Raw genomic sequence first — 26127 nt, forward strand, 5'->3', positions numbered from 1 at the left:
ATGCTCTTAGTTTTGTTCTTTTGACTTGATTAATTGTCTTGATCTCTTCTTCCAAGAGCTTTTTCTAATTCTTCAAGTTCATTGTCTTCATTAATGGTGAACACCTCTTCTTGAACATGATTCCTTTGAAAGCCATCTTCTATTCCAAAAATTTCTTTTTCATCACCAACCCTCAAGGTGAGCTTAGACTCGCGAATATCAACAAGAGCTCCAACAGTGTTTAAGAGAGGGAGACCAAGAATAATCGGTACATCGGGATCTTCTTTCATGTCCAATACCACAAAGTCTATTGGAAAAACGAATTTTCCAATTTTCACTAAAATATCTTCCACAATTCCCCGGGGTTGTGTCACCGAACGGTTTGCCATGTGAATAGTCATTCTTGTAGCCTTTAACTTCTAAATATTTAATTTCTGATAAAATGAATAAGGCATCAAGTTTATGCTAGCCCCAGAATCGGCTAAAGCATCAACCTTCATGTTGTTCCGAAACTCACACGGAAGAGTGAGGCGTCCATGATCCCCCATCTTCTTAGGTATCTCTCCCAACACAACCTTTGAACTTTGCTCACTTAGAATCACCTTAGAATTCTTCTTTAGTTGCTTGTGAGTGTCTATCAAGTCTTGTAGTAATTTTTGATACTCGGGAATTTTGGATAAAGACTCGACAAAGGGAGTATTAATCGGGATACCCTTCACGTGCTTAACAAACTCTATATGCTCTCTTTCTAGTGGAATAAGGGCAGCTCGGGAAGGAAACGACAAAGGCGGCTGATAAGCTTAAACAAATACGGAGTCTTTCGGGTCAGACATAGCCCACGACGTGAACGTTTCAGGCTCACGTCGTGAGTTCGATATTTCAGCAACTTTATTATCTTCGAGCTTGGGTTTCTTTGGCTTTGGATCGGGCTGTTGTGTCTCTTCTTCCAAGGCTTCCAGGAACTCAGAGATGGCCTCTTCTTCAATATCTATGGCCATTACATGAGATTAGGTCTTCGTTTCAGGATTTTTCGGGGACAGCTTCTCATGAACCAAAGTGGTTAGTTGACCAAGTTGCACTTCAAGATTATTGATGGAGGCTTGTTGATTTTTTATTAAAGCCTGTTGTTCTACCATCAATGCATGATGATTCTTTACCATAGTTCTTTGTTCATTAATAGCAGAATTAGTAGCCTCATGTCTCTTTTCTGAAGCTTCCAAAAACTTGATTAACATGGTCTCTAGATCGGGTTTCCTCTTAGCTGGTGGCTGCTCCTTTTGGTAGAAGCCTCAACCTGTCCGCCTATACTTCTCCACTTTTTGCTTCTTATATTCTTCATATGGCAGCCACTCTTTCTTTGGTTTCCTCCAGTCTTCATCGTACTTGTCCCCACTCGAGTAGCACGCTTGAGCCTTTTTATTTCCAAACTCATCTAAATTGCAATCCTTGGTCAAGTGTGGACCATTACATCGTTCGCAACCAACTCTTATAGCATGAATTGATTGGTCCATTTGTGTTAACCTTCGATCCATATTATTCAGCATAGCCATCATAGCTGCTATTTCTTCAGTTTGTGCACCTCCATCGCCTTTGATTCCATCTTGCCTAGGGTTGTAGTACTCGCGAGAGTACTTCGCGAATTCTTCAATCAGCTCCTTGACCTCCCTTGGATTTTTCTTTGTCAAAGGTCCTTGAGAGTCAAGGAGTTGTCTTGTCATAAAGTTGACCCCATCATAGAAAATCGACATCTCTTGTTTCACATTAAGATCATGTTGAGGGAAATTTCTGAGCAAGCCTTTGTACCGCTCCCATGCCTCGTACAATGACTCCCCCGGCTGTTGTTCAAAGTTGGCTATTGCCTTCTTGAGTTTAGCTATCTTGGATGGGGGGCAAAACTAGTCAAGAAATTGCTCACGCATTTGAGCCCAAGTGGTGATTGTACCCGATGGAAGTGATTTTAACCACTCTTTAGCAGATCCCTTAAAAGTAATGGGAAGCATTCTGAGCAGGACGGTGTTTCTATTAATATTTGGGACATTAAAGTAATCCGCAATGTCATTGACTTCATCTAGATGCTTAAAAGCATCCTCATGATCCTTCCCGTAAAATGGGATATCCTTCAGTGCAGTCAAGATGTGCCCCTTCAGCTCGAATGTGGCAGTAGCAGGTATTGCGGGTTGGACTAAATCGGGACCCATATCTTCTCGGATCCGCTTCTTGTAAGCTCCCATGGATATTTCTTCAATGTTCGCCATTTCGTTTTCCGGTTCGTTTTCGGGTTCACTCATACATAGCGCAAATTCTGAATCGGTGTCGTATTCGGATTCATGTGGATCAAAAACTGGACCAAGTTCTTCAGCTTTTCCTTTGTCCTTTGTGGTTGAACTTGACTCTCCTTTCTTCTTTCCATATTTTCTTGAAAAGGCGGATTTTAGTTCTTGCAAAGGCGTCTTCTTATCAGTCTTTTTGTGAAGCGCATCTTCTGGATCTTCAATCGGTGGCACCAAAGGTGTGTTAGAGCCTCTGGTCATGAACTCCTGCAAACTAAACAAAATAAAAACATAAAACTGAACTAAAATAGAAAAATAAACTGAAAACTAAGAATCACAACATTCACGTCGTGAGTGTATATGGCTCACGTCGTGAGTTCTGTGACAGAAAAAAAAAAATCAAAATTTTTGCTAAAATAATATGCTAATAAACTAAGCTAATAAACAAAAAAAATAACTAATAAGCTAAGCCGTTCCTCGGCAACAGTGCCAAAAACTTGATGTGCACGAAAGTACCCCACTAATTTTAATATTTATAACCTAACAAACTTAGACTAACTATGCGCTTATAGGCAGTGTACCTAGTCAAATTACAGTATAGCTTAGGTAAGTCGGGTGTCGATCACAAGGAACAGTGTTATTAATTAATATATTCACTACTAAATTAATCTAATTATTAATAAGCTAAAAAGGGTTTGTATCTAATTTTGCAAGTTTAGATGAATTTAATTCTTTAACAAAAACTCAATCAATAAACAAAATACTTCTATTATTTCGAATCCACTTTCACTCAATGGTTATATATTAGTCAAAACTATTACCGTTGGTTACCAATTTAAGAAGTATTAGCAGTTTAGTTCTAAACCTACTAATTATTAATCAATTCATGTAACTCTCTGTATGGTCACACAATAGTTAACACAGAATCAATTATTAAATAAGATTGGAGCTTTGATGATTTATTAATCAAAACATAATTACAGTCATAATATGAGTTCTCTAACACGGCTTAATTCAATGATTCAATTACTTATCTAAGATTGGTTTGATCTTAGCTCTAATAAACTACTGTTCACTTTGTTATTAGGTACTCATATTCATGCATATTTGTGTTCACTAACTACGCAGAACAAGAATTTAAAGCAATTAAATCATTAAATAAAATGCTAGGTAAAATCAATCAACACACGTATATAACCAACAAATAAAGTCAAATCTAATGCATTCAAACCATGAGTTCCAGCTTCATCTAGCTAATAGAAGCAGCTAGATTTAGCTGGACATATCAACAGCTAAACAAACGAATTCTATAATCCAAAACATGTTAGAGTTTACCAAACTATGAACCAATTTATGAACTCTTTCTTTCTTGGTGTTAGAACCAGCTTCCAAATCTTTTTCTCTTCTGAAATTCATCTCCATGAATCTCTCTAAGCCAGCCAAAAAAGTCCCTTTAATTTGTAATGGAAGAGAGTTTATATAGTTTCTGGAAATTCACTTCTCACGTCATGAGCATTCCAATTCTCACGTCGTGAGATCGAGATAACCTTGTTCGGCAAGGATTCCTTCACCCGTGTACATATCTTCTAGAATTCTTCCCTCACGTCGTGTACCATAGATTGTTCACGTCGTGAGTACGTCTTTTTTGGGTGTTTTTCTTATCTTTCAAGCCTACAACCTCCAAAGTTCCATTCTTTACTACTTTTAGTCCATATTCTTCAAAATGTCTTCTTTTTTGCTGCAAAATATAATTTAACCTTATAAGTACCATTATTCTATACAAATAACCAAAATATATATAAAAATGTACTTAAATATTGCCTAAAAATATGTATAAATATGGAAATATCAAATAGTCAGTTTGTATCCAGTCTTTGTAATCAAATTATCAATGTAAAAATTATTGTTTATAAATATGCATGTAGCATGTTTTGGAGTAATATAATGTAGATGGAAATTTTAGAGAGGGGGTTCTCTCAATCATATGAAAGTGTGGGTCTTTCATATTGTCACGCTTAAAATGACCTAAAAAAGATGTACCTGATCAAATGAAAAAAGTAGACTTAAATGATTAGAATGGACAAAATGGTCCAAATGTGTTTTTGTACCTATAACGCTAAAAAGTAAATTTAATAGTTAATAAAAGCTTAAAAATTGCATCAATCTTGTAAACCAAAATTGGAACTTTTATAGGAATCACCTTAAGTGTTGATTGTACTAATGAACAGAGATATGACATCTTATGTGCATCCTCATAAACAAAGGATGTTGGTAAAACTAAAAGGGGATCAATCGATCAATCCTGCATTTAACAACAAAGAAATTTGTTCAAAAAATACCTAATGTGGCTAGATAATAGTAAAAATATAGGAAGTTACCAACTGTCAAGTTCTATGACATCATCTATAACAACATCCAACATCTTAGCAATTGATGGGTGAACAAAAAAGTAACCTTTGACTTTGCATTTTTACAAAATTTCATATCCTTAAAGATATCCCTTAATTATTTTCATGTGTTACATCCAATCACAATGATTAAATTGAAAAAATGTCTGAAACTTTTATGGTTTGAATGGAAAAAAATGAAGTATAAATGTTTTAATTACAAATTGCCCAAAAATATAGCTTTTTCAGTAATTTCCCCAGTAGTTAATACATAAATACACTTAATTATCATTGGATAATACATATTACATGATACAATCATACCACAGGCATTATTGCTTTGCAATATCCAACATCTTAGGCAACTATTTATAGATGCAGTTGGGGAATCAGAAAAAAAAATCAAACATGAAAAATCAAATTTTAAAAGTCAAACCTTAGAAATCAAAATGTAAAAAGTCAAACCTATAAAAACAAACTAATAAAATTTGTGTGAAATCAAAGCAAAACAAAAATCGATGGCAATTGCTTACTTTCTCAATGGATAAATTATATATGTAAACTATAGTAGAGAACCCAATTGAAAAAACTTACTATCATGAAACAACAACTTCAAGTATTTTTTTAGTTTCAGTCTTTGAGCTGTGGAACCTGCAAAACAAAAATTAAAGATGAAGAGATCTTAGAAACCTATTCGATGATGACTATAGGAATCAAATCGATAAATAAACTGAAACCCAGATGATGAACATAAACAATATCAATAGAGAAGATGTATATGATGAACTATAACAGAAAGTACCTGTGGAAATTAGGAATTGTGGAAGAGGGGAGAAGAAAAAACGGAAATTAATGAGGTTTCCTTACCATTGAATTTGAAGAAGAAAGTGCACAACGATAGTTTATAAGAATTGATTTGGAGATGATTTTCGTTTTAGATTTCACTTGATTAAATTCAAAATTGAGTTGGTAAAGTTATGTTTATCTCATTACTCATTAGTCGGTTTTGTTATTGGTTAGTCAAAATGCAATTATTCAGAACCCTATAATCAGAAGATCAATATCCTAATCATTTGTATCCAAATACCCCCAAATTGGAACCACAACATGAAAAATGTAAAATTAATCTATATGTTCAAATATAGTAAAGCCTAGGAGCATTGTTACACATGGAATAAGCTTTCATCAGCTAAATTCCATCCATTATAAGTGTTATATCGCTCGATATGAGAGGAAAATTTGGATGCTAGTCTCGAATTCTCTATGTTATTAGATGAATCGTTAACATGATTACATCTAATAACCGTACATAATTCTCATGTTAATTAATCACAAATGAATCAGAAATTCCTCGATTCAAAATTAAAATTACATGAAAAAGGAACCGTGTTAGTGAGCATCGGCATGGTATATTTAGAACAATCAGATCAAACAAAAAACTATGTAAACGAAATCTATAACTGATTACAGAGATATCATAAGTGGAATTGTTTACCCGTTGTCTGAAATATCACTAGCAGACGCCTTCATTCTTCTGAAAGGTGCGGAAGAACAAATCTGAAATGGAATCTTGAAACGAATGTGCTTCGAGGTATCTGTCTATGGCAGTCTTAAAAGATGTTCCAAAAGTTGACATTTGTATGGCGGCTTCTGTTTCTTCCATAAAATGCCAGTGAAGTTAAAGAAGAAAGTGTGTAACCATAGTTTATAAGAGTTTATTTGGAGATGATTTCGTTTTAGAACCCTAATTTCCTCCAAAATCATTGATTTAGAATTACTTACGAGATTTGTGGATTTCAAATTTGAATTAGTATTTGGTTTCCAAACTCAAGAAGGAAAAATTAAAGCAAACAATGAGTAATTTATGGAATAATCAGATTCCATGTATGGTGTACAGAGTTGACTTGACCATATATGGGCAATATAGGAAATTTAGTGAGATGATAGGAGCGTGAAAAATCGATTGTAGGGGCTAAGACAATGCTACGTGGAAAAAATGCTCTTATTTATTAGATTAGGGGATACGCATTACATAAGAACTATTCTGATTAGAATCTTCCTCATATCCTTCAGTGTCTTCTTTGGTATCATAATCAAATTTGGTCTCATCATAATCAGTCTCGCAATCAGAAACATCATTGACTCTGCTAGTTGACAGAGGAACTTCAGTTGTACTTTCTACATCAATAATGACTCTAGGAATCTTTTGAAAGTACATGTTGAAATCGATAAAAAGTGGAGCAACAAATGAAGAGATATTTTGAAATGCGTCGACATTGTCAACATTTTCGTGTGAGCCATTGTCAACATTTTGGAGAGAGCCATAGTAAAAAAGTTGGACATGATCATCATTAGATAGTAGATCCCAAATACTTCGATTATTAACATGCTCGACAACACACTGATGGTTACTATTTTGGTTTGATCGAGAAGGCTCTCTGATGTAGAACACTTGTTTGGCTTGTGAAGCATATTTGAGTTGATCATCTTTGTATGTTTTGCATCATGTGTCAATGCTAGTGAAATTATCACCAAAAATAACTCTTATTCAAGTATCAAACCACTTTCACTGAAATAGTACAATTGAATAATCATGTGTATACCACAACTCTATAATCTCTTCTAACTGGCCATAATATTTCTTGCCTTTCTCACCCACTGCTAAAACCATAGAGTTTTGTGTTCTACGTTGTGCATCACGGAAAAGTACCATAAACCTAACACTGTTGACTATGCATATGGTGTAAGTATAAGCATTCATTTGTGGATCCATTGCAAGAGCCGACAACTCTTTATGGAATTCTGGAGAGTTTTCTGTTTTCATTTGATGAACCTGGCAAATATAAAGTAATATGTATTCTGCATTCTTTAGATCAATAAATCAAATTTGTTTCTTAATTTGTGTTACTTTTTCACGAAAACAATTGGGAAATTCTCTCTTTTCATCACTTTGGGGATGTTCGTTGATGACAAAAAGATATAGGTGTAAAAGTTTAAAAAAATGAGGATGAAAGTTAGAGATAAGAATAGTTACTTGATATACTGTCTTACTTCTTAACAACTATTCAATACAAACCATTCCATGTTATGCATTTCCATTAAATTAAGAGTTTTGATTTGAGTTGTGCCGGTCGATTGACATTTAGACTCAAACATCCAAAACTTTGTTTTTTCAAAGACAACATCTTCATTTCTTACAGGGGGATTAAATTGAGTCTATACATCTCAAAGGTACATCGAACAAAATGATAAGGCTTCTTCAGCAACATAATCCTCAACAATAGAACCTTCCGCCCTCGCCTTGTTTCTGACATAGTTTTTTAGTTTCTTCATATACCTTTCGAAGGGATACATCAATTTCATACATACTAGGCCTCCGGCAATCGCTTCATCAGGTAAATGCAAAAGTAAACGAACGATAATGTCAAAAAATGTTAGAGGATAAATCAATTCTAACTTGCACAAGATTTCAATAGTGTCTACTTTTCCTTTCCTTATATCCTCCAACTTTAGTGTTATGGAGCCAAGTTTATTGAAAAACGTACAAAGGTCTACAATAGGTGTATAAGTGTCTTTGTCTAACAACCCTTTAACTCCAATCAGTATCAAACGTTGCATAAGAATGTGATGGTTATGAACTTTCAACCCAATAATGTTAGTATTGGTATAGTTCACTTTATGACTAATGTTAGACCCAAACCCATCTGGTATTTTAACATCTTTTATAAATTGAGAAAAGAGTTGTCGACTAGATTTTGTGAAAGAATATCTTCCATGAGGTCTATGAAACTTGTCACCCTTTCTTTGCAACCATTCATTTCTATAAATATTTAGAATTCTCAATTCCTCTCGTGCGTTTGATGTGTCTTTACTTTTATCATTCATTAGAAGAGTACCTAACAAACTCTCTTCCACATTTTCTCAACACGCATGAAATCTATGTTGGGTTTCAGATGCAGAGAAGACCAATACTCGAGTTCAAATAAAATGCTTCGTTTCGACCAGTTTAACTCGTCATCTTGCCGCTTTGGCTCCCCAAATCCATGCTCAGGATGTTTCCCTGGTTAACGAGTCAGTAGACGGCCTAATTGCTCTTAAATGTCGCCATTACTAAAGTGTCTCGGAGTGGGTCTTGTCTCTTCCAGTCCGTTAAAGTCCAGCCTCTTTCTTAACGCATCATTAGCATCTAGGAAGCGACGATGAACAATATGTATGACTTTATTTGTTTCATGTTATGAAGGAGTGTCTTCATTGCAAATAAAACATGCTCTATACCCTTGGCCACTCCAGCCTAATAGATTACTACGAGCTGGCTAGTTATTTATTATCCACAACAACATAGCTCTCATCATGAAGTATGTGTTTTTCACCGCATCTTTAATACATTATGCCTGAGTTCCACAAATGTTTAAGCTCTTCCACCAACGGCCTAATGAAAACATCCATATCCTTACCAGGTGTTTTTGGGTCAGGAATCAACAAAGTTAAAATGAATGATGAATCTTTCATACAAATCCTGGGTGGCAGATTGTATGTGGTGAGTATGACTGGCCATGTGCTATATGGATTACACATGTTTCCAAATGGATTAAAATTGTTAGCTAAAAGACCTAGGTATATGTTATAGGGTTCACTTAAGAAGTCGGGGTATTTTTTAGCAAAATCTAGCCAATGTTCCCCATCAATAGGATGACGCATCACACCATCTTCTGATCATCTGGTACTATGCCAAATCATAGTTTTGGCAATGTGCCTCGAACAATATATATGTTGTAGTCTAGGGGTCACAGGAAAGTAAACTAACACCTTATGAGCTACTTTCTTACCTTTGGTGTTTTTATCGATCCATCGCCTCCCTTTATAAACGGGATAAATCTGCAATGACTCGTCTTCTTTCCAAAGATAAAACAATCGCTTTTGCACGAATGTATTGTAATGCTCACATATTCAGGCTAGTTAATTTAGAGATAATAAGCGTTAAAATGACTTTTTGATAGAAAATTATTTAGGAAAAATAATCTTAATAAAAGTTATAGCCTTAGTGATCTAAACGAAAGTCGTAGTATTCTTTAAACCGAGAGTGTGCATATAGAGAACGTCGAAATCTGACTTCAGTAGAGGAAGTTATGGTTTTTCAAAGTTTCAAGACAACAGTGTGGGCACAGGAAAGTAAAGTAACACCTTATGAGCTACTTTCTTACCTTTGGTGTTTTTATCGATCCATCGACTCCCTTTATAAACGGGACAAATCTGCAATGACTCGTCCTCTTTCCAAAAGATAAAACAATCGTTTTTTTGCACACATGTATTGTAACGCCCACATATTCAGGCTAGTTGTGACAACCTGAAATTTTTTTCCTTGTAAAGTCAATCAACGTTAAGTCAGACTCGCTCCTGCTATCATTTAGCACTGTTTAGAGCATGTTTAAGTGTTTTAAGCCTAGTACATTCAAGGAATGAGTGTTAGGAAGTACCTGTTAGATTCAATGTACAACATTCAAGCCCTAAACTCTATCATGTGGAGTTTACGACTGTAAACATGGAGTTTACGCCCGTAAACTCAACCATTGCCAAAAACTCTCTCCTATATATAAGAGACCACTAAATTTTTCTCATTCTTTTCCTTCCTTGGCCAAAATCTCTTCAAACTCTCTCAAGTATCATCAAGTTCTTCATCTAAATCCTCCAAAAACGTAAGTGTTCTTCCCTATAGTGTTTTGGGCCGAAATCAACCCTTTCAAGCTTCAATACCGTGAGTACTCCCTCCTTAACTTGTTGTATGCTAGAAGCACTTGATTTACACTTTGGAAACATCCATATCTCAAGAACAATAGGATTTTATGGCCAAGAGCATCTCCCTTATCCGTAAACCCTTATAAAGGTGCCATTTTAGCCATAAACCCTTCTAAAAGCTTAGCTTGTGACCTAGAACACTTCCTTGATGCAAAGAGGACCTTGTCACAAACTTAGGTACAATATGCCTTGAGTTTATGGCTGTAAACTCATAGGGCCGCAAAACCTATCGTTGTAAACTCCAAAAGACATACCACTTGGGCCGTAAACTCCTCTTTGTGGCCGTACACCCTCCTTTGATCAATCACATGTGATTTCAACACTTAGTCCATGTCCCCAAGGGTGTTTCCTAGCATGTTAGTTGCTTTAAACACTATATTCATGCCAATATATGCCATATATGTCATTTAGGACTCATTGTGTCTCGTGACATCATTCATGGAGCTTCTCATCCTTACGCGCATATTCGATTGAATCACCCACATAAGGTGAGTTCATACCCCTATAATGAATCTTTTAATTGTTTTAAATGCTTTTAACGGGGAATACAAGTTAAACACAATGTTAATTGTGTAAGTGTTTTCTATAAACATCTTTCAAAAGATTTCTTATGTCTTTATAAGTTGTTAAAACATTTCAAAAACTCTTTTAAAGTTATGTTACTTTATAGTTTAACAAAACTCTGTTTTTAAAGTACAAGCATAACTTAGTAGTAAAATGAATCTTTTGAATGACAGTTCAAGTAAAACACTAGTAAACTATAAGTATAGTTTAGAGGTTCAGTTCATACTAGATACTAGAACATACTATTATGAGAAACATAATGAATATACTATAATGAGAAACTAAGAGAACATACAATACACTACACTATACAAGAGAACATACTATGATAAGAAACAAAGAGAACATACTACATACTAGACAGAGAGAACATACACTACACTAGTACATACAATACATATACAAGAATACAATAACATAAATGTGAGCCACTACTTCGGGGCACGACATCACTGCTGTGGCTCGTTTTGTAACTAGAGTCTCCTGGAGGGAGAGCATGAATTTGTGTATAGATCTATATTGGACTGACCGTCCTACACCTTGCTGCTAGCTACAGTGGGACCTGCAGGTCTACGGGTGACGAATGTCATACCATTTCGACATCTTCGAGCGTCGTGTTTTACAAAGTCGATCAAGTATGGTTACAAGATGTCACATTTTACCTTAATTAATAGTTGATTCAAGGTAGTTAGTACAATAGTAGTTACTATATACAATACTAAAGTACTTACATTTTCCCATTACTTTCATATTGTGACAGTTCCACTTGAAAGTTAATTCAAACTATTTTCAAGTTAAGATAGTTATAAACTAGGGAAAACTTACATTTTTTCAAAGTGACAAACAAAACAGTAGGGTCTAGTACATTCAGTAGAAAGGGACCATAATGCTAACCTTATGATTCCTTAATGTATACATCAAGGAATATATATTAATAGGATCCGACAAGTAATAAGATGTGTGCTTTCTGCTTCATTTCATGTTCCTTGTTTGGTTGTGGGCTTAGAGCGGATTCACCCAGCCTATTATCCATTCGATCTTAGTTATATATATATATATATATATATATATATATATATATATATATATATATATATATATATATATATATATATATATATATATATATATATATATATATATATATATATATATATATATATGTTCCGTATACATTAAGTCATCATAAGGGGTACCAGGTATGGGTCAGGTCATAGGACACTAATTCAATGCACATTTTTCTACTATAAATCATACTTTTCAAATAGAACATTTGGTGTATAAAACTAGAAACTTACCAGTAAAGGGTTTAATCCATTTTATTAAACCAGTATAACTTAAAGGACCTTAGGTGGTTAACCCTATAATACCTTAGTTTATACATCAAGGTTATATATAATTAATATCTGATAGGTAGTTGGATGTGTTCCTTCCGCCTCCTTCCTTGTTCCTTGTTTGGTTGTGGGCTTAGGGCAGATTCACACAATTAACTATCTGTTCGATATTAGATTAGATATAGCTAGTAAAAACTAAGTGATTATAGAAGGAACCACTGTGGTTACTTTTTTTATTATAAGAAATAAGGGTTTTCTTAAAGAATCTTTTCATCAAATATAAAGGAACCATTACTGTTAACTCCGTGAGTACTAAGTGAATACGCCAAAGTTATTTACAATGATGACCTAACAACCAATGGGATGTGTGTCATCTGCCTCATTCCCTGTTACTTGTTTGGTTGTGGGCTTAGGGCAGATACACACAATCGATTATTTGTTTACTCTGGGTTTTATATAACTTGTATCCATTTAGTACTCATAGAAAGGATTGTAGAGTCATTTTTACTTATCTTACATCAAATCAGGAAATATAGGATTTTCTAGAGGAACAGATGAACATTTCTAAACAGAACTTACTATTTACTACAACTTTCTTACAACTTCATACATCACTAAAATCTTATGAACTCACCAACTTAAATGCTGGTCCACCCTTTCAAAATAACTTGTATTCTCAGGAGACCAGTAGACAGGTACGCGCACTGGGATTCAGAAGATGGAGCAGTGTAGCTTCAAGTCTTGTTTTGTTATTTACTTTGTAGTCCATGTTATGTGAATCACTACTTTGTAAAAACTTTCTTTCTAATGAAATGGTTGTTCATTACTTTGATTACTATGATGCATGTCTTGTGATACTAAACATGACGTCCTCCACCCCCGAACGTTTCCGCCGTTCCAGTTTTGGGGTGTGACACTAGTTAATTTAGAGATAATAAGCGTTAAAATGGCTTTTTAATAGAAAATTATTTAGGACTAATAATCTTAACAAAAGTTATAGTAAATGTGACAAGGATTCCTTACATAAAAATAAGGCTAAAATCCGAATTCGAATGAAGAACTTATGCTTCTTCGGAGTTTTTTGATTAAACCCACAACTCTACGTATCGTAAAAAGTGAACTTTTGATAAATTAATTTTTAGCCTTAGTGATCTAAACAAAAATCATAGTATTCTTTAAACCGAGAGCATGCATATAGAGAACGTCGAAATCTGACTTTAGTCAGGAAGTTATGGTTTTTCAAAGTTTCAACACAACAGTGCGGGCACAGAAATCGAATTTTATATCGGTCGATTTTTAGCCGAAATGATCTAAATGAGAATTTTAGATCTCATTAATCGGAGTTCAACGATAAAAAGACAGTAAAAAACAAAGTACATATGTAAAAGTTATGAATTTTACATGGTCATTAATAATGTAATCTTCTCAAACTGTTACGTTTAAAATCGGCCAAGAATTAGCCAATAGAGTCAAAATGAATGTTTTAGTACTCGGAAATACCTACACGTGGATATAAATAACATCAAAAACAGAGTTTGTATGTGAACGTTATGAGTTTTTGAAGAACTGTAGTTTTACCAACGTCCGGTGCCACGTGTCAGCACAACTGGTGAAACCTTGGTGCCTACGCATGCTAACGATGTTAGAGCCATAAATCACGATGTGAGAGGCATGTATCACGATGTAATATGCCCTTGGGCAGCCTATAAATAGAGCCGAATTTCACTAATTTCTTCACACATTTCCATTATATTCTCTCCTAAACCCTACAAGGTCCCACGTCCTTTCTCTAGTACTTTCTAAGTGTTAGTAGCGAAGTTTCAGCGTGCCAGAAAGCCCCGAGAAGTAGAGCTTTCTACTTAGAAGTTCTACCTACGCAAAGTCCAGTTTCTCGCTAAACCACCTGTAAGTTGAGTTATGTTTACCGTACTTTAAGTATAACTTATGTTTAAGGTCATTATCATTATTATGAACCTATAAACAAGGTTTATCAGTGATTCCAATTCGTTATACTGATTGATCTACTTATGGGGATGATGTATAGGCTGGATTTATTAAGGTCTTTAAAGTGGGATTTCCAAACAGTATACTTTGTATACCAAACGGACCCTACCTCCGATATGATCATATTTGGTTGTCCCTTATCAGCTATAGATCAGTAGACTTTGAATTAATGATAAATCTAGACTAATAATTAGCGCAATAAATATTATTCTAAGACTTAGTGATAATGATAGTAGGTTACATCAAAGGAAAAGACAGTTGCTAGAAGCGAAACGTTGTTCGAGTTTCGAGTCATCACATTAACAGGTGAGTGCATAATTACATTCATCTTACACATAGATATGCAGTATCTAGATAATTACATGCTTATCTACTTATTATTTGTGCTAAGAATACGATGTGGTAGATAAGATATTATGAGATGATGTTTAATTGATTTAATCATATAAGTATGATAACTAGGTTATGATTGATATGTGATGATAAATAGGTGATACGAGATGAGAGATGATTAGAAGATGTCATAACCTTGCCCTACGATGTTGCGATGTAGTCATCTACCAGAGTATGGATGACGACCACTGACTAATCTAAAAAATTCATGTGGAAACACCGGCAGGCTCATAACCTGTAGGTGATAAATTACGAATTCAGTCGATGTAGTAACTACGTATTCATGCGATGATACTCTAACCCTTACTGGACACGTATTGGGGGAGTAATCCTCGGATCAATATTGTCTATACGATGTAGGCGATGATCCTCAGGAAAATTCCTTAGGAACAAACATATAAGGAAAATGTGATGTAAGGCGATGAGAGGTAAATACGATGTAGGAGGTGACGCTTAGGATAAATCCTTAGGGAAAAATAAATAAAGAAAACGGGGATGGGTAATCGGGTTAATTGTTTGACATGAAATATGTGAATAAAAAAATTAACTATATTATTGTGGTTTGAAAACCTTATGTACTCACCAGGTTTCCCAACCTGATCCACTCAGTTTATTGTATCATAGGTAGCGATATTAAAGATACATTCTATTAAGAGATTCAAGGAGATGTAGATCATTAGTGTAAATTAATGTAAGGTCTGTTTATGCTTATGTTTATATATTGCCGATGATATCCCAATGTTTTAATACAAATAAAATACATTTCTTCGCAAATGCTTTGATAATATCATTATCATGTTTTCTAGGAACAAATTCCACAATATTATTCTTCAAAAAGGATACTGTAATTTTTTAAATAAGCATAAACAAATTGGTCTTTTCTGACCGTGAATTTGGGGATGTCACATGTATCGACTCGTACCCGAGACCAATAGACTTCAGTTTCTTTTTTACTAGATAATGTGAAAGGGGAACCTTGTTGGCTTTTGGAAATGTTGATTGCAACAAATCAAGGAGTTGATCAAATGAACTATCAGTCCATTTGTTGTTCACCTTAAAATGCATTAAATTTGCTAGAAACTCAAAGGAAGAAAAAGTGCAAGCAGGACACAATTTAGTTTCTACTTCTTCTAACAACTGTGCAAAATCATCATCCACACTGCTACCCCTTCTATTTGAGGTTCCCTCATGGAGGTTGGTATCATTTTTTCTCGACTCCCACATTACATCGTCGATTAAATCAGTCATTTCGTTACTTGGCAAGACAACTGGAAGAATTAAAGATTCACCATGATAGATCCAAGTCGTGTACAACTTACTAAAACCATTTATAAATATATGACGTTCCACTGTTGTCAGGTACTTAAGTAACGGTTATCACATTTTTTACACGCACATCTAATTTTACCATTACTATCAAGGTGTGACTTGGACTTCTCGATACAAACTTTGAGATCTACTTGGAACTCGGGATAGTCTCGATAGATTACTAGTCCAGCTTTTATCAATAGATGTTATGTTGCTGAAATAAAATTTCGGGTTTAGAGTTTACTCTACGGAAAACAAAAATCAGATAGACTATTCATAAATTAGATGACTAAAAAAGTATCCCCTGAAATGGGGACAACAATTCAGAAATAGATAGATTATTGACATGGTTATGCTTCTAAACCCACTTTTTGAATACCTTATCTCATATGTGAACATGCATTACATGATTGTATGTTTAAGAAAAATTCGGCAGCAATTCCCCTTACCTCCCAATTATATATATATATATATATATATATATATATATATATATATATATATATATATATATATATATATATATATATATATATATATAGACACACACACACAAAGAGCAAAGAGAAAATGACAACCGAATATGTCTTAAACAAACAATCATGTAATATATGTTCATATCCTAGATAAGATAAAGTACTCAAAAAGCTGTCCCAAAACGGGGACAACCTGAAATTAATTTCTAAATCAATTTCAAGCGGGTATTTCTAAGCTCTTGATGGTTACAAAGAAGACACAAACGAATAGAATTTAGAAGAGTTTTTTTTGTTATTTATAGCATCGTACTTTTGTATATATATATATTTTTTATTTCTGGTATTTGGTTTTGTTTTAAATTTTCTAAAGCAAAAAAAAGTAGGATGCTATAATTCACAATGTCATTTAAAGTATAATGTTATAATTAAAAAAATAGGATTCTATATATAACATCCTACTTTTTTTTTTAATTAAATCGTTGTGTTTTAAATGACATTGTAAATTATATCATCCTACTTTTTTTCATGTAATTTTTTCTATTATAGCATTGATTATTAAATGACATTATAAATTATAAATAAAAATGGCATGTAAATTATAATGTTATAATTGAAAAACAAAAAAAAGTAGGATGTTATAATTCAAAATGTCATTTAAAGTACAATGTTATAATTAAAAAAAATAGTATGATATATAATCCCACTTTTTTTTTTCCTTTTTCAGTTATAGCATTATACTTTATATGGTATCATGAATTATAGCATCCTACTTTTTTTTTAAATGAAATTATTAGTTATAGGACCCTATTTTTTTGTTTTTAATTATAACATTGTAATTTTGAGGCTTGCCTAATTATATCATAACATTATAAACACATATATTCTTGTTTGCATATACATACATACATACATACACACACACACACACACATATATATATATATATATATATATATATATATATATATATTCATCATACATAATATATACACATGTACACAAATACATAATATATACAAATACACATATGCATACATTATAACACATACATTATAGATTGCAAACCAAAAACTACACATAAACATATAAAATAAACTCATAAACATGCAAAAACCCAATCAGACATATAAACATGCATATAAAAATTAAATACAATCGTTAACTTGAAATTAGAACACATTTTTTATATGGATCATAGAGATATTTTTAATATAATCAAATACGCATACTTTCACATACATATACCACATATACATACTTTCACATATATACATAATAGCATCTTACTTACCACACACACACACACACACACACACACACACATATATATATATATATATATATATATATATATATATATATATTCACATACATACATACATACACCAGACACACAAAAATAAAAACACTTGATGATGAAAAAAATACACCATTTGTACACACATATGCCAAATTCCACATAATATATAAAAACACACATATTTTGCAATAAAATATCAAAATTAAAAGTAAAAAGAACCTATGGTGGATGAAATTTAAGATATTGTGTAGTGGTTGGTGGTGGTCTTCGGTAGTGACAATATAACTGGTGGTGACCAAGACAAAGCGACCAAGAGAAACTGAAATTCACAATTATTTTGCAATTAATCACAAGATGGAGTTGGAAATCGATGTTACACGAGAAAGAGAAAGAGAAATCAGAAGTTGAAGCTACCGTTGCCGGAGATGCACATGTTTTCGTTGGAAATTTATGTTGCCCTTTGTCGGTTTTTTCACAATGGGGAGTTCCCCTTTGTCGGAATCTACTTAGTAGCTGGATCGATCGTTGATGGAGATAAAAGGGGATGAAAAAATCCAAGAGCAGATGCACAAACGAAAGAAGCAGAAGGTGAAGTTTTTATGTCGTTTTTTTTATCTGCGAAGGCCTTTACCGGCGACACTTAAGCCTTTAGCAGCGACAAACATCAACAACGACAAGAATTCTGGATGGAGGGTTACCACGTCTTTTTTTTTATTCCACCTTTAGCGACGACAATTTCAACCTTTAGTAGCAACAATTTTGACCTTTAGCGGTGACAAATTGTCGTCGGTATTCACTTTGTCCGAAAATGAACCCCAGTTGTTGGATTAGATCATCAATCGAACGATTGAGATTTACCGGAAGGTGTAAGTGCGGATTCGGCCCCAGAGCATTACCGACGACTTTATTAGCGGCGATACCGGCTTTTAGCGGAAACTTAAACTTGAGTTGTCGCTAAAAGCCAGTGTCGTCACTCATAACGTCGCCGGTAATGATCTTGTTTTATATATATATATATATATATATATATATATATATATATATATATATATATATATATATATATATATATATATATATATATATATATATATATATATATATATATATATATATATATATATATATATATATATATATATATATATAGGGGTTCGATCGAACAAACCAATTAACCATCATACTGGGAAGTTAACCATCATACTCATTGTTGTTTATCTTGTCTGATTTTTAAGACATTGGTAATAATTATAATAGTTACTTGTACCTGGTTATATTAACTATTTTAAACAGGTTTATATTTTATAACCCATTTTATAGTAGCGGTTGAAATGTGTTCATTTAAAAAAAATAATATAGTAGAAAATAACGATTTTTGGGTTTTATGTAGAAAAGTCTTATTATTTTGGTAATGTGGATATGTAAACTCTAACGTGTAAGATATACTAGTGGAAATCTCGATATGTATGTCATAACTGAAAAGTTGTTGGATATTATATATACCGAATTTTGGTTTTTATACGGAAAAGTACCATTATTTTGGAAATTTTTTTGATAAAGTCCTAAAAGTTTTTTTTAACAGAAAAGTCTCATTATTTTTTAGAAAACCATATAATCTGTGATTTGTTGTTCAAAAAAATAGTTATTTGGTTAATTTGGGAAAAATGTTAAATAATCGACTAAATTACACGAATGGTCCCTATGGTTTAGGGTAATTTGCGTGTTTGGTCCCTAACTTATTTTTTTAACTCGGAAGGTCCCTAATGTTTGTTTTTGTTACACGGTTGGTCCTTGTTTTACCTAAAAAGACTATTTTGCCATTGATTTTTTGATTTATCTATATAAACACATCATTAACCTCATCCCCTCAACTTATCTTATTTACCCCACTATTTTTTCCTATTTAAATAATAGTCATTTTAGGTAAGACAGGGACCAAACGTATAACAAAAACAAACAGTAGGGACCAAGCCCGTAACAAAAACAAACAGTAGGGACTTTCCGAGTTAAAAAAATAAATTATGGACCAAACACACAAATTACCTCAAACTATAAGGACCATTCGTGTAATATACTCTAAATAGTCAGAACTTTTCTATTAAAAAAAACTTTTAGGACTTCACTACAAATTTTCCTAAAATAATAGGATTTTTCTATATTAATCCCACAAAATTTTCAACCCAAAGTATGTTATTACGAACATGTAATAAGACTTATTTAATTTCAACCATTGTCGTGTGGTTTCCGGGAACTACAAACAAGTGAAGAATACAATCGACTAACTTTCATGAGAATCCTTGTGGTTGATCGTAAAGTATCTCTTGTGATCCTGCTATGTTTTTTATTGATGGACGAATTGATTTTCGATCGACAAGGATATTCTTAGTTTCTTGTTTAGATACGTCAAGTTTAATCCAACAATCAAACTCATGGCATATTAAACAAACTCTCGTCATCAATGGATCTTAACCATAATATCTATGGTGAATGTTTCAAGATCCTCAAGATATTTAATTGTAAGACTACCATGAAATGATGAAATAAAATGTGGCTAAGGATATCAAGTCATTGTCATGTAGAATATTATCAACATCTATCATGTTGGACCAGTTTTCATTTATTAGATTCTTGATAAGATGTTCTTCAAGAGGCTACTAGCAACCGGTTGTTACTTGTTACTAACTTTAGACAACCTAACTACTTGCAATGGAATTTGATTTGTTTTTTGCTTTTGGAATGTGTAGACAGAAACAACTAAACTACTCGCACCAAAATAGACAACATAAAATGACAAAAGTTATTTGGTTCCGGGCTATGTTTTAACTTGAGATATGATTAATATCTTGCGGAGGCATGGGGATTGTATGTGCATGGAAGCCTTCATATGTTGTGACTACAACTCCTTCGTCCTTTGATAGCCTTTGAACTTGCTTCTTCACGTTGCATCCTTTGTAGTTGCACTTGTAATAATTCCTACACAGTAACAAACATATATTCATATAAGTGGTAAATTAGAATATTAAGGTAACATGTGAAAATAGGTTGAGTCAGAATTCTACTTGTTTTTAAACATTGTAAATTATTAATGTGTGAAATATGATTATGAGAACAATATATATATATATATATATATATATATATATATATATATATATATATATATATATATATATATATATATATATATATATATATATATATATATATAGTATGTGTGTATGGAATGACTAGTCGGAAGCTAATAACGGGTAACAAGTAGCTGAAAATTATAATTTTTATTTTGTTATATAAGTGTTTGACAAAAATAACTGAAAACATTTAAAATATCTAAAATTACACTAAATGAAAATTAATTAAAAAAAATATATTTTTAAGGATAATTTTGAAAAGACAAAATTACATAAATGGTTCTTGTGGTTGACACAATTAACCAACTTTGGTCCATATCACAAATTATTTTGCTTAGATGGTCCCCGTGGTTTCAAAATCTTGCAAAGTCAGTCCTTTTGGCTAACAATATTAACTTTTTTAGTTAAGTTCCTAGTGAAATGACCAATTTGCCCTTCATGCCATACAGACCATTTATGTAATTTGTTCCACCCATAGGGACCATTTATGTAACTTTGTCTATTAATTATTATTATGTTTTTTAATTTATTTATGTTTCTATGATTTAGAATTTTTTTGACGCTTTGTTCGAATATATTTTTGATGTTTTTTTTCGCTTGCATTTTTTGATATTTTGTTCGTATAGTTTTTCCTATTTTTTTTTGGCGTTTTATTCAAATACATTTATTAATATTTCTTTTGAAGTTTTGCTTGAATAACTTCTTTTTTTTTTTGACGTTTTGTTCAAATATATTTTTTAATGATTTTTTTTACATTTTATTTATTTATATTTTTTAAAGATTTCATGGTAATTATAGTCATAATTCGTACTTAATTCACTTACAATCATAGTTTTCTATTTTTTTTCTTTCTTTTAATATATAGGAGGTTATATAATTATTTTTTTAATACAAATATATAGCTATATAACACATATAAGGTTGTATAATTTTTATTTTTGTAATGCTTTTTATAAACATTTTTCTTACATATATAAAAAAAACTTTGTTAAATGTGAATATGATTAATATAGATAGGATAATCGGAACATATATGCTAATCGAAAAAAATGTTTAAAAGTATTAAATAACTCGAAAATACCAAAGTTAAGTCTAATTTGAAATGGCATAGGCGCTCTCGTCAAGACTACGAATCAGTTTTAGGTTAGCCTATGTGTACTTAATTCATATTAATCATATTCACGTTTAACATTTTTTTTACATTTTTATTAAAAATGTTTATAAAAAACTTTACAAAAATAATTATTATACAGCCTTATATGTGATATATAGTTATATATTTGAATTGCAAAATAATACTTATAAAACCTTATCTATATTAAAAGAACAAAAAAAAAAAGAACAAAAAAAGGAAAATATGATTGTAAGTGAATTAAGTTAGGAATTATGATGACCATCAAATCTTTAATAAATACAAATACAAAATGTAGAAAAAAACATTAAAAAATATATTCGAACAAAAAGTCAAAAAATTAGAAGAAATTATTCAAACAAAAAGTCAAAAGAAATATTAATAAATGTATTCGAAAAAAATGTCAAAAAATTAGAAAAAAAAATTATATGAACAAAATATCAAAAAATATAAACGAAGAAATATAAAAAAAATATTAAATTATATTCGAATAAAACGGCAAAAGAAATCTAAATCATAGTAACATAAATAAATTAAAGAAAAAGAATAATAATTAATAGATGACGTTACATAACTAGTCATTGTAGCTGTAACAAAGTACATAAATGATCTTTATGATAGGAATGACAAATGTGTCATTTCATAAGAGATTTAACTGCAAAAATTAATATCGTTAGCCAAAAGGATTGTTTTTGTAAGATTTTGAAACTACATTGACCATCTATGCACAAAATTTGTCATAAGGACCAGAGTTAGTCAATTGTGTCAACCACAAGGACCATTTACGTAATCTTATCTTTTGGAAATTAATTAAAAAACCTATATGAAATAGCTTCTAGATTTAAAGTTTTGTTTAAACTAAAAATGTTTGTACAAATTTTTTGTTAAAAACTAGAATCTAAAACATGTCTAACACTCGCTGCCAAACATGTCTATAGTATGTTTATCAATTTGCTTGATTAGATAATAGATATAAAGTGTAATCCAACTTGATATATTTAATGGCAGATATTACTAATGCTGATGTTTGGTTTCATTATATTTGTAAGAAATCAAATAAGAAATCAAATTCTCATCGATTTTTCGACTATATATTTTTTATTTTGTTCCGAATTATCCATAAATACACTAATTTGTATAACTACAATGGATATCGGGTCATTATAGTTTCGCTACAAAATAAAATACACATTGAAGTTCAGTTCACATATCCATCGTGATATATTTGCTTCTTTTTTTTTTTTATTCCAACAAGAAAACAGTTAAAAATAAATAACAAATACGGAAGTTAGAATCATATTCGTTCTTTTGAAAACATTTGCTACTCATTTAGTCATTTTGTATGCTAAAGTTTATTACTAAATTATTTTGGTGCTGAAATGTCGTATTGTATATCATCCAGTAACTTAAACCAAAAACAAATATTTCAACAACTTTGATATAATTTCTCCGATTTCTAGGAAATATATTTTGCATAAGGAAGGGATGGATACCTGGCAAATTTGTTATTTTTAACAACTTTTTGACCATATTTTCGCCATTTATAACCATCATCAAGAATGTCTACTTGGCTCCTTGTTTGGAATGCTATTTTCGGGTTCTTGGCTTTCATCTCGATCTTTGTATCACAACCAACACCCACCACTTCTGGTGACTCCACCAGCACGTTGCCACCTTCCAACAACCATGGTTTTCCGATTATGTCATCATCTTCATCAACTTGATAAGCCATATGATTTATCATCACATTTGACTGGTTTCTATGATCAATCACATCTGAGCTAGTGGTCTCTGGTATAAATAATGCATTTGACCATAAGTTATGATCAAAAGCAGTGGTCAGTTTAGTATCAACATAAGAGGTTTTAAAACAATTAAAATTCATAAAGTCTTAATATATAGTATTGGTCAAATATGGTGTCCGACCAAGAGTACTACTGAACGTTGAATGGTGACTGATCCATTAATAAAGAGAGGAAATAGCTACCTCATTTCCTTCAGACCATCACAATCACCAAACTACACTACAGACATCTTCACTACATCTTACGCAATTAAAATTACTAGCTTATTTTATTTTAAAGTTTTATATACATAAAGATCGATGCATACATATTAATTTGACAAATTTTGGTTTATGTTGGTTTATTAATTTGTAGTTTCGTTTATGCCAAAATTTTTGATAGTTTGTAAGTTTTGTTTATATTGATGTTTAACATTGATTTCTTGGTAAATATTAGTCTACTAGGTTATAACCCGTGTACCACACGGTTGACAAAAGTAAAATAACATAGACTAATATTTATCATTATTAAGTATTAACTTCATGGCTTTGAATACAAAGTTGATACTTCACTTTCTCATTAAGTAGATGGATGAAGTTCTTCATGGCTTTGAATACAAAGTTGATACTTCACTTTCTTATTAAGTATTAACTTGTTACAAATTTGTACTTATTTATATTTCTTCTAACTGCAAGAATTAGCAACATACTTTCATTTTATTTGAGTATTATAACATCCTATTTTTATTTCTTTTCTATTAGAAAAATGTTTTTTTTATCAAGGCATTACAATTTATGATGTACTTCTAATTTCTTATTAGAAGATTACACTTCAAATCTTATTTTTAAAAAGACACACACAATAAAAAAAAAACGATGGAAAAATCTAGAAGACAACTTGGAACCTTAATTAGAACATGGACCAGTTTCAAAAAGGTTCTTAACACAATCACAAGTTCATATCGAACTTCAAAATTTATACTAAACAAGATAGAACAAAATAACATGAAATTAGACTTTAATTTTCGGTTGTGTTTTTCCACTATGCAACCTTTAGAATTTTTTAGTATTACTCCAGTACCCTCATCCTTGAATTTTCATATTTTCATCACTGCATCGATGCATCTACGTCTTTTCTTTACTCTGGATGGAACAACCGATAACGAAAAAAAAAAAAAAACAAACAAAAATAACATTTCTACTTCAAGCTTGAAAATGATAGCTTTTTTACTTTTAAATGTTTGACCAGTTACTTGATTTGGATTTAGAACTTGTACTTATTGATTGATTGACTATAAAGCAAAAACATATAAAACATAGTTTTCTACACGATAATAGACAAACTCGATTATTTTGGGAACAAAATTAACATAACATTCATAATTAAATTAAAATTAACCCAATAACTCATAGTTCATAAAATTTTTATAATTGCATGATTTTTTCATAGTATAATGTTGCATGCAATAAGATGAAATAAAAGTAGGATGCTAAATATTAAAAAGTAACTTGTTATTGTTGGTTTAAAAATAAAAGTCGAATCTTATTTTTGAGTAAAAAATGGAAATAGCTTGCTATGACTTAGAAAGGAAAGTATCATGTTACTATTGGGTTAAGAATGAAATTAACATGAACTTTTTTACCTTAAAAATGAAAGCAACGTGATATTGTTACCATAAAAACAAAAATAACATCTTATTGTTCGTTTAAAAATAAAAGTAGAATACTATTTTTCATTGCAAATGAAAGTAACATGTTACTTTTGGATTTGAAAAGAAAGTAGTATGCTATTTTTTCCTTAAAAATGAAAGTAGCATGCTATTTTTGACTTAATAATCAAAGCACCATGTGTTTTTTCCTCAATGATGAAAGTATGATGTTACTTTAGCCTTAAAAAAGAAAGTAACACGTTATTTTGTTCTTAAAAATGAAAGTAGCTTGTCATTGTTGATTTAAAAATAAAAATAGAATGCTATTTTCTTATAAACGAAAGTAGTGTGTTAATTATGGCTTAGAAATGAAGTAGCATGCTATTGTCGGCTTAAAAATGTAAATAACATGCTAATGTTGGCTAACAAATGAAAGTACCATGCTCTTTTTTTTACCTTGAAAATGAAAGTAGCATGCAATTTTATTTTAAGAAAAACCTTTCAACTTGGAAGAGCTATAATTCGGGAATGGAACTAAAAGGGTGTTTGGAAGGAATGGAATCGTTGAAAGGGATTGGAATGTTAACGAATCGTAATATATAACACATTTGACTGGCAAGAAATAAA

General features: G+C 31.8%; 1 protein-coding gene and 1 non-coding gene across 2 annotated transcripts; one reads left to right on the forward strand and one right to left on the reverse strand.

Moving 5' to 3' along the window:
- Positions 1-1743: 1743 nt before the first annotated feature.
- On the forward strand, positions 1744-1850 carry LOC111877727 (small nucleolar RNA R71). The gene has a single exon (XR_002845515.1). It is a non-coding gene; the product is annotated as a small nucleolar RNA R71 (small nucleolar RNA).
- An 18532-nt stretch (positions 1851-20382) lies between these two features.
- On the reverse strand, positions 20383-23953 carry LOC111877707 (probable WRKY transcription factor 75). The gene is made up of 2 exons (XM_023874215.2): positions 23562-23953; positions 20383-20781 (listed from the first exon to the last, which is right to left on the reverse strand). Exons 1-2 carry the CDS (start codon positions 23951-23953, stop codon positions 20628-20630), a joined length of 546 nt encoding a protein of 181 aa, XP_023729983.1. The 3' UTR covers positions 20383-20627.
- Positions 23954-26127: the final 2174 nt, after the last annotated feature.

This window comes from Lactuca sativa, chromosome 3 (genome assembly GCF_002870075.4).
Source record: "Lactuca sativa cultivar Salinas chromosome 3, Lsat_Salinas_v11, whole genome shotgun sequence".
NCBI lineage: Eukaryota > Viridiplantae > Streptophyta > Magnoliopsida > Asterales > Asteraceae > Lactuca > Lactuca sativa.

What these genes read in the sequence shown, in the direction of transcription:
- LOC111877707 (XM_023874215.2), bottom strand. Translation starts at nt 23,953, where the DNA reads ATGAATTTTAATTGTTTTAAAACCTCTTATGTTGATACTAAACTGACC. An exon ending in AAAAATAACAAATTTGCCAG is followed by an intron (nt 20,782 to 23,561) that starts GTATCCATCCCT and finishes GTTACTGTGTAG; the next exon opens with GAATTATTACAAGTGCAACT.